Source organism: Penicillium atrosanguineum (genome assembly GCF_028827265.1).
Source record: "Penicillium atrosanguineum strain IBT 20685 chromosome Unknown utg000006l_segment0_segment0, whole genome shotgun sequence".
In the NCBI taxonomy this organism is placed as follows: Eukaryota; Fungi; Ascomycota; class Eurotiomycetes; order Eurotiales; family Aspergillaceae; genus Penicillium; species Penicillium atrosanguineum.
The window spans coordinates 807,442-817,504 of NW_026623138.1; the positions used below are offsets into that span (position 1 = coordinate 807,442).

Here is a 10,063-nt window from a genome sequence, read left to right on the forward strand (position 1 = left end):
CCCCAACTTTTCCTTGTTTTCTCCCCAGCTTTCTTTTTGCTTGAGCAACTTGTACGAGTGATGATTTCCTAATACACGATTTTCTTCTCCACTTCTTCTATTGTCACGAAGGCTCAGCCCACAATGGACGTCAAACCGCAAGACCTCGACGCCAAGTCGGTCATCTCTATGCAAGAGCTAGATCCCTCGCCTGTGGACGACTCAACCCCCGATCTTGAGACCCTCGAAAGCGGCCAATATTTGTCTAAGCCTGAGGAAGACAAGCCGAAGCGCACCTGCGGATTCCCAGCACCGAAACTAGGCCTCCGAGCCCACCGGTGGGATGCATTGTGTATGTTGCGCCCAATCCCGCGCAAACCTTAATATTCCTATTTTCTGATCAAAACTTGCAGTGTCTGGTTTTCAGAAATACTCGACCTACCCACCGACGGCCTTTTCCGTGCTGCACTTCGCTAATACCGCACTTTTCCCACTTGTGACCCGCTCCGTGCCCGCAAGCGAGCCCTATCTCCTGCTCACGCGACCAGTCTACCAGGCTCCAGGTCTGGAGCATCTCGTTCTCACAATTCCCGTCCTCACGCATATCATCTCTGGAATCGCCCTGCGCAACATTCGTGCATCGCGACGAGCTCGATTATATGGTGCGGAGACTCGCGCTCAGCGATCTTTGCTCTCCTCCTGGCCTCGGTTCTCTCTTCAAGCTCGCACAGGGTATTTTGTTGCGCCATTGATCGGTCTTCATGTTCTGGTAAACCGTGCTACACCGTTGATAGTGGATGGCGGGAGTTCCGGTGTGGGGTTGGGCTTTGTTGCCCATGGTATTGCGCGCAGTCCCGTGTTCTGGAATATTTTCTACCTGCTATTTGTCACTGCCAGCGTGTGGCACTTTGTCGGTGGATGGGCTACTTGGATGGGCTGGAGAGTGACGACGGTCCGCAAAGAGCGTACCAGCAAGGGATCGCTGGAAGGCTACCTGGGCTATCCCGAGAACCAAAACCGTGCGAAGAAACAGCGCAAGATGTGGTGGATGGTGAATGGAATTGCCGCAGCAGGTGCTGCTCTCTGGCTGGCTGGTGCCCTCGGTATCGTTGGACGTGCAGGTGAAGGTTCGGGTTGGGAAGCGCAAGGGTGGAACGAGATGTATAGCCAAGTGCCTATCATTGGTGATTGGTTATGAGGGGATAACGGAGGTTGGTATGAACACACATTGTACTCTAGCATGTAATTACGACTAATCATTAATTGTATATTTCGACTACCAAATGTAATGCCTTAAGATGCTTCCTGCATGGGACTAGATTTAACACCAATAAGAGCTCACACCATACGCGTTTGAGGTAATTATACTCAATATTAAAAAATTCTAAAAAGAACTTGTTGATTGCTCGAGAATTCCCATAAACATTGAACTATCTATTGGTTGGGTTCTCCTCTCCATCCACACGCATTGAGGTTCATAGTTCCATAGTGGGCGGTGACTTGGTCCGTGCGAGGAATCTTTTTTCCTCCGACGCCGCGCGCATTTTCCCTCTCCACGCACCTCGTCCATGACCTCGCGACTCTCGATTTTCACCTTGGCTCGACGATGCGCATTTGATCTTTCCATTACCAGCGCACAGTTTCTCCGAATAAACACCTCTACCCGGTCATTTCAGCGGCCATTCTGCCAATCGAGAACAATGGATAGCTCCACCGATCCCTCCAAGTTGGTGCAATTCCAAGGCACAGACTACCAGGTTATTAAGGAGGGCCGCGCGCATATTCTCAACCCTCCTGCACAGGAAGCCGCTTCTAAGGCAACGAGGAGGGATCTCAAGGAGGAGGACGAGTCGCAATCTGTTTTCTACAACCCGATCCAGCAGTTCAATCGTGACCTGAGTGTCCTGGCCATTCGGGCCTACGGAGAGTCTCTGCTGGAGTCAAAGAAGCAGAAGCACAAGAAGCGCACACAAGGGAAGAAGAGGAAGCGTGAGGTGGACTCCGAGGACCAAGCGTCCAAGTCTGCGACGGATGGTGCCAATGAAGTGAAGCCGGAGGGCGAGCAGACTGGAAACGGAAAGCAAGAGGCACAGCCTGACTCGGAACCTTCTTATACAATTCTGGATGCTCTTTCCGCGACGGGCCTGCGCGCACTTCGCTATGCTTCGGAGCTTCCGGTGTCTAGAGTCGTGGCTAATGACTTGTCCGCCTCTGCCATCAAGTCAATGAAGACGAACATTGAATATAATGAGCTGCAAGATCGAATCCAGCCCAACCTCGGTGATGCCCGCACATACATGTACAGCTTGGGCGCACTTCAGAAATTCGATGTGATCGACTTGGATCCCTACGGCACTGCGTCCCCTTTCATCGATGCCGCCATCCAGGGTGTTAGGGACGGCGGCCTGCTCTGTGTCACTTGCACTGATGCTGGCGTTTGGGCTTCAACTGGATATCCGGAAAAGGCATTCTCTCTGTACGGAGGTGTCTCGATCAAGGGCTCGCACTCGCACGAGGGTGGACTACGATTGATTCTGAACTCTCTTGCCATGTCGGCTGCTAAGTACGGACTTGCAATTGAGCCCCTGCTTTCTCTGTCAATTGACTTCTACGCGCGTGTGTTTGTCCGTGTGTACCGCTCCCCCGCGCTGGTCAAGTTCACTGCCGGCAACACAATGCTTGTATACAACTGCGATTCTGGATGTGGCGCTTGGAGCACACAACCCATCGCCGCCACCAAGCAAAGGCTTGACAAGAAGGGTAACCCCTTCTATCACTATGGTCTGGCCCAGGGTCCCTCAGCTGGCACGCACTGCGAGCACTGCGGCTTCAAGACTCACATCGCGGGTCCTATGTGGGGAGGCCCGTTACATAACCCTCATTATATCCAGAAGATCCTGGCTATTCTTCCTACTCTCGATCCCAAGACATACCAGACAATTCCTCGAATTGAGGGCATGCTGACCACCGCTTTGGAAGAGGATCTGGATCTCACTCCTGCCGTGCCGAAAGCCGGCCAGCAACCGACCTCCGAAGCCGAGACAGCTGAGACCAAATCCCAAGACCCTGAGTGTCCCGCCATCATTCCCCGAATGAATCCTGCTGCCTTGGAAAAGTATCCTTTCTACTTCAATCTCGGCTTTCTTTCTAAAGTGCTCCACTGCACAACCATTCCTATGGATGAGTTCCGTGGTGCCGTCCGCTCTTGTGGCTACCGCACTACTCGGAGTCATGCCAAACCGAACTCAATCCGTACCGATGCTCCTTGGAGCGTGATCTGGGAGATCATGCGTGAATGGGTTCGCCAGCACTCTCCCATCAAGGAAAGCTCCATCAAGCCTGGCACTCCCGGCGCCGCAATCATGGCGAAGAGCCGTAACAACCTGCGCAAGGTGCACGAAGGCGACCAGTGGCTGGCACAGCTTAAGAGGGATCTTCTCAATGCTGTTGAGTCCGGGAAAGACGTCAGTGACCTGATCACCAAGGTCGAAGCCTCGTTGTACCGGTCTGGACTACAACGGGCGTTGAGGCCTGCGGCAGGCTCTTCAGAAGAGGAGCTCCCTGATGCCGACGCCGAGCCCAAGCCCGCAGATATCATGAAGCCACCCACTTCTACGCGACCTTTTGAGCGGCCGCACCCCAGTACTCTGGATATTAAGTTTGACGCAGCTCTGGGCCGCGAGGCGTCAGATGCACACACGAAGAAACGGTTGGTGCGGTATCAACTTAACCCGCGTGCCAACTGGGGCCCGCTCAATCGCGCTGCCGTGGCATCGAAGTGATAATGTGATGTATGTTCAGTTGTTGTAAATATCAAGAAAGTTCTTCGTCCATAGTTATTCAAACAAAAGCTATTTTCTACCTGGATCTCAGCAACACACCTGCTTAAATTATCGATCTTCTGGAGCTCCACGATCTTGCAGAGACTTTTCATTGGAATAGAACTGGTTCTATTGCCTGAACCGTTTCAGCTATGAGGCAGTCACGTTCATATTTCGTATTTGGGACGCAAATGTGACGGGCAATGCGAACGAATTTGCGTACTTCGACCCAACGGAACGTGCAAGGACCACCTTACCTGGCTAGATACATGGCCGGCGTGGGCTCCGGGAAACTCATAGCTCCGATTCTACAAAAGAACAAATAATTGTGCGAGATTATGGCATATCATTACTCCCATTATAACACCAAACGAACCAGGAGACGAAGCTGGCCCGACTCTAATAAGAAACAAACAAACAAACGTAAATCACAATCATCACGTCTCAAAAAGGAAATGAGCCGAGAGAAAAGCTTCAATGGCGATTCCCACCAGTATCTATGTAAACAACTCAAGATTCAAGAATGCACGGCTATCTCAAAGCTGCGAGACCGCGACGGCCACAGCCTGCGAGTCGCTGTGGCTGATGCTGACATTGACCGACTTGACACCGACCTGCTTGGCGGCGGCGGCGGCGGCACCATGAAGCTAAAGGAAGATCACCCGTTAGCGTTGCTGATCACCCGGAATTGTAAAGAGATCGTCGTTACTTACAGTCACAACCGGAGCGCCGTTGGCATCGCTTCCGATCTCAATTTCTTTCAGGGCAGCGCCGGCTCCCTTGCTGCTAACACCCAGGGACTTGAACACGGCCTCCTTGGCACTCCATCGACCGGCGAACGAAGACTGAGGAGAGGCGGCCTTGCGGCAGTACTCCTGCTCACCAGCAGTAAAGTTGCGTTCAATGAAATTCTCGTTGGAGATGTTGATCGCGTCAATGTTCTCAACGTCGACACCGATCTTAGAATTCTCGGCGGCATTGGCCTTAGTCAAAGACTCAACCATTTGACGGGTGCCCTCGGCGCTATCAGCCTTTGGGGGTGCGGAAGAGTACTTCAGCTCAGAGGTCTTCTTGTCGACGCTAACACGGTAGTCAGGGTTCAGGAAGATCTTGCTCTGCTGGTCATCCTCGTAAGGAGCCTTGCTCTTAGCAACGAAGATGCTGTTGTTTATCAGGCCGTTGTGGAAGTAGCGGTAAGCCTTCTTCTGGCGAGCCTCAACCTTCGTCTTGTAGGCATCGTATTGGGCCTGGTCCAGAGTGGCGAACAGGTACTTGGGGTGGATGCCAATGGCCTGAGCACCCTTCTGACCGAATCCGAAGGAAGTAACGGAGAACGCCTTGATACCATCGGTTTGGATGCTGCGGCTGGGGTAAACGATGTAATCGAACTTCTCCATAACTTTGTCGACATTGTCGGCGTTGCGGTTACCGGGGACGAGGCCACTCTCCAGGACCTGCAGACAGCCGTTGAACATCCATGCACCCGCAGCACCCTTGGGGTGACCGGTGAGGTACTTCTGGAAGATACCCATGACGGCGTTTCCCTTCTTGCGACCCAGGTGCTTGAGCTGCTGGCAGATAACGTCGGACTCGTTCTTGTCGTTGGCAACAGTTGAGGTGCCGTGGAAGGAAGCGACATCAATGTCGTCGACAGTGAGACCCCAGGTAGCCATGGCACCGCGCAGGGGAGCGATGCGCGAGTCCTGCTTCCAGAAGTTGTTGCCCAAGCTGAACTGCGCATCCTTCTCCTGGCGAACGGCCTCACGCTCAATGTGCTGAGCCCGCTCGTGCATGTACTCAGAGGCATTGAAGCTCTCATCGCTCTGGGCCTGCATGGCATCAACCTCCTCCTGCAGATAAAGGAGTTCGGACTCCTGCCATTCCTTGATCTGCTTCTTGCGCAGGTCAAGCTGGCGGCGACGGTACTTGATGTCCAATAGAGGCGAGGGGAACTTGCCGGGGTTCTCACGGGCAGTGGTGAGGACACCCTGGCCAGGAGCAGGGACGGAGCGGCCGATCTTGTCAGTAGCGGTAGTCGTCAGGGCGATGATACCATGAATGGGCACACCCATGTCAAGGGCGAGCTGCGCACTCATGATGAGCTGCATACCGCAACCCTGAGACTCCATGAAGCCTGCACGGGTAGTGGTAGTAGGACGAGACATCTCCTGCGGAGTGCGACCGTGGGCGAACTCATCCTCGGCGTTGCTGGTAGCTTTCATGTTGGCGAACTCATACGATCCCTCCTCCTGGAAGTCATCGAAACCACCGACGAAGCAGACGCGGGCCTTGCCCTCAACAATAGTCTCATAACCGATGTCAACAGACTCGACGGCAGTGGCACAGGCACCGACGGGGGTCTTGATGGGACCGGTAGAAGACAGAAGCAACATGTTAACCCACGCACTCATGGTGTTGATAAAGGACTCCTGCAGAATATCCTTCTGCAGAGGCTTGTCTAGGTAGCGGTCTTTGTACATACCGCGCAGGGCGTGGGTACCACCGATACCGGAACCAATGCAGTTACCAACCTCGGAGAGATGGACGTACTTGTAGAACTCGTAAGGGTCGGTGATACCGGCGGAAAGCATGGACTCGGCAGTACAGACTAGGACGAACAGAGTAACAGGGTCAACCTGCTCAATGATGTCGGCGGGTATACCGTATTTGCTGGCATCCCAGCCGGTGGGGATCTGACCGGCCACAAGACGGTCGAAATGGAGCGCCTTGGGGATGAGCAGGTTGGCGCCCTTGCAAAGGCGGACAGTGTACTCGCCAGAGTCGGGGATCTCGAAGATCTCGACCTTGTCACCGTGCTCACGCTTGAACTCCTCGGCGGTCTCCTTGGAGGCCTCGAAGGGCTCCAAATCCTCCTGGATGACAATTTCCTGAAGCAGCTGCTTCTGCTTGGGATCGTAACCCTTGAACAACTCGGGCTCGATGAGTCGGATACCGGTGTGCTCCAGGATGTATTTCTCGTACTTGGGCTTAACGTCCTTGTCATCGACGGGGTCCCCAGTCTTGGCATCAACCCAGCCAGAGTAGGCCTTGCCCTTGAGAGGACCGTTGTGGTGCTTGATCAAACCCATGATCCATGCCATCTCAACACAGCCCTCGAGAGAGAACTTGCCATAGGCTTCCATCTGCCAGCGAGTGCGAGAGTTACCCCAAGGACCAACCTCGGCGAAACCGGTGACAACGACGACCTTGTCCAGGTTGACCATGCCCTGGAGAGACTCGTTGATGGGCTTGACCTCTTTCTCCCAATCAGGAAGAGTGGGGAACTCGAACTTGATGTTGGCGCGGGGTTCGGCAACGACTCTCTTGTACAGAGCGCTGCTATCCTCACCATTGACAATCTTGTTCTCGATGGCAGTTTCCTTGATGACAGCCTGGCGAATATCGCTATCAGCCATGATGTCGGTGCGGAGCTTGGTCATCAAGCCCTTCAGATTGGGGATAAACTGAAGGCCGCCGTTGAGGTCAGCGAAGACGGGGTCATTCTGGCAGAGGTCGACGATAGACGGGGACATCAGACCGAGAAGATTGAAGGCCATCTCCTGCTGGGAGAAAGTGCGAACACCAAGCTTCTCAACACCCTCAGCGACCATGTTGTTGCCGCTCATCAGACCAGTTCCACGAGTCCAGCCGATAACTGCACCGCAAATAGTGAGGTAGTTGCTCCAGTTCTCAGAGTACCAGCGGTTGAAGAGAGTCTCCAAAGCCAGCTTAGACTCGGAGTAGAGACCATCGTTTCCGAAAGTACCGTGGTTGGGCGACAGGGGCAGGACGACCTGGGCGGGGCGAGTCTCGAAGCCGTGGGCCTGCTTCTGGGTCTTGATACAGCCAAGGAGGCGGAGCAGGTTGGTCAACATGATACGGTGAGCCAGTTCGGACTTGGAGTCGATGTTGTCAATCTCGCGGCCATTCTCGGGGATGGCGGCGAAGGGAACAACGAAGTCGAGGTCCCATCCAAGGCCCTTCTTGATGTCGTAGACGTAGTCGATAAGAGCCTCAACGTCTTGCTTGCTACCCTGGTTGAAGGGCACGACAACAAGCTGGGAACCACGAGCACCGTAGCGGGCGTACATAGCCTGATAGTACTCTGTCACCTCACGAGAGAAGCGGCTGGTGGTGACAATGACCTTAGCACCACCGCTAATCAGACCCTGGAGGACCTCAGCACCGATGGAACCAGCACCGGCACCAGTCATCAGAACATTCTTGCCCTGGAAGGAAAGGCCATTTTGAGCGGCCGATTCCAAGACCTTCAGGTAGGTGCCGGTGAGCTTCTTGTTATAGTCCCAACCATGCTCGGACTTCTTCTTCAGGTGCAAGAAGGGAATGGTCTCGACCTTTCCGGGGCGGGTGGCGGTGCGCTTGAGACCGTTGCGGCCAGACTTCTTGGCGCTACCATTCTCCTGGGGCATGATCTGGTTTTCGTTCATGCTGAGAGCATGCAGAACATCCTTGTAGAGAGCGTCAAACTGGAGCTGCGATGACTTGGAGAGGCGGTGTTGCTTGCGAATGAGCTTATAGACATTCTTGAGGTCATTCTGAACCTTATTGCGGTTGCTGTACTCGGAGATGGGACCGCCCTCGGCCATCTGCTTGACGTAGTGCTCCAGCTTGCGGGCACTAGCACGGGGAACCTCCTTGAAGCCAATGTTACCGCGCTCGTCAATGGTAGTCTGGGGACCGGTAGGAACGGCGACGTCTTTGTAGACGGGGGCGACATCCATCACCTCGCGGCAGTTCTCAATGAGCTGCTGGCCGAGCTCCTTAGCCAGCTGGTAGGTTTCGCCGCGCTCAGTAGGGCAGTTGTCAATGTGGTACTGCATGAATTCGAGAAGGAGAGGGTTGGAGCGGTTCATAATGCGAATACACTGGCTCACAATCTCCCGATCCACCACCTGGAGACGGCCGAAGATAATATCATAGTACATGCTAAGAGCATCCTGGCGGGCCCAGTTCCACGAAGAGTCGTAGACACGGGCCTTGAGGGCGTCGAAAGAGGGCTCAATGCCCGAAGCGTAGAAGTCGCCATGTTCCGCCTGCCACAGATCGATCTGGGCCTGCAAGGCCTTCTGGGTCTCTTGGGAGGTGACAAAAGCCTTGTCACCCGCACGGAGATCCATCTTCAGGTAACGGGCAATAACCTCCAATTGCTGCTTGAACAGAGCACGCTGATCCCTGGTCAAGGCGTCGATGGCCGCAGGGTCCATCATCATGCCACCACCACCACCACCACCGGCGTCGCCACCGGCCGCGGGAGTAGACAGGTTAATGCCAGCACTGGTAGCGTACTTGTTAGCCACGTCGTCGAGGAAAGCCTTGGCATCGGGCTCGGCGCCCAGACGAGCAGCGGGCTCCATGGTAATGGCGAGCAAAAGCACACCATCCTGGCGGCCTGCGCCCAGGCCCCATCGAGTCTCAAGATATTTGCGAACAGCGGTGATGTTGAAACCACCGGGCATCTTGGAGGAGACCATTCGTGCAATGAGGGAGGAAGACTGCTTGCCCAATTGGCCATTGAAAGTGGCCTGCATGGCCGCACCCAACTCATCCAGAGGGGTGTCTTCCGGCTTCTCCGGTGTTGAGCCGAATTCCTTGCCCAGATCTCCCAGAATTTCGTTTTGTAATGTGGATTTACCTTGCAAAGAGAGATGTTAGGTTTGCGAGCACTATTTAAGACCAATTGATCGGGAACTTACCTCCAACCAGATCCTTAATGGCTTTTGACAAAGGCACATCGGCCAGACTCTTTTTCAGCTTCTGCGCGACCAGAGATCGCAGAATATCGACGGCAGACACTGGGGCGTCCTCTACAGCCGCAGCTGGGCCAGCACTGGGAGGTGGAGGGGCAGCAGCCGCAGCAGCCGGTGCAGCGGCGGCGGGAGCAGCAGAGGCAGAGGCGGCAGCGGGCTCGGCGACAGCTTCCTCCTCAATGGGGTCGACATCGTAGTAAATCTCCTTGGCATCCTTGTTGTAGCACAGAATTTGACGCTGAACAGATGTGGCGGCATCGTATGCCTCGTACTTGGAAGCTAGCGTCCGGCGGGCCATTCCTCCCAGAGTATCTGCGGGACCAATCTCGACAATGCGCTCGGTGCGCTGTTCGGCGAGGATAACATCCTGAGTCTCGATCCATCTGACGGGAGAGGCGAATTGGTAGGCGAGCAGCTCCACCAGCAAGGTGTGAGCGAGCTCTTGCTCAATCTCGGGACGCATGTTGTGAGGGTATCGTTAAGGTATTAAGGTAG

The 10,063-nt window shown here is 54.6% G+C and overlaps 3 protein-coding genes across 3 annotated transcripts; 2 read left to right on the plus strand and 1 right to left on the minus strand.

The window, feature by feature from the left end:
• Nucleotides 1-123: 123 nt before the first annotated feature.
• Nucleotides 124-1,177, plus strand: N7443_007439 (CAZyme family GH35; the record flags this gene model as incomplete). Its single annotated transcript, XM_056887495.1, has 2 exons — nucleotides 124-331; nucleotides 393-1,177. 2 exons carry the CDS (start codon nucleotides 124-126, stop codon nucleotides 1,175-1,177), a joined length of 993 nt encoding a protein of 330 aa, XP_056739186.1.
• Nucleotides 1,178-1,679: 502 nt separating this feature from the next.
• On the plus strand, nucleotides 1,680-3,761 carry N7443_007440 (tRNA (guanine26-N2)-dimethyltransferase; the record flags this gene model as incomplete). The annotated part of the gene is made up of 1 exon (XM_056887496.1): nucleotides 1,680-3,761. The coding sequence occupies one exon, from the start codon at nucleotides 1,680-1,682 to the stop codon at nucleotides 3,759-3,761; it is 2,082 nt and encodes a 693-aa protein (XP_056739187.1).
• A 575-nt stretch (nucleotides 3,762-4,336) lies between these two features.
• On the minus strand, nucleotides 4,337-10,031 carry N7443_007441 (trifunctional fatty acid synthase subunit FAS2; the record flags this gene model as incomplete). Its single annotated transcript, XM_056887497.1, has 3 exons — nucleotides 4,337-4,447; nucleotides 4,514-9,453; nucleotides 9,515-10,031. 3 exons carry the CDS (start codon nucleotides 10,029-10,031, stop codon nucleotides 4,337-4,339), a joined length of 5,568 nt encoding a protein of 1,855 aa, XP_056739188.1.
• Nucleotides 10,032-10,063: the final 32 nt, after the last annotated feature.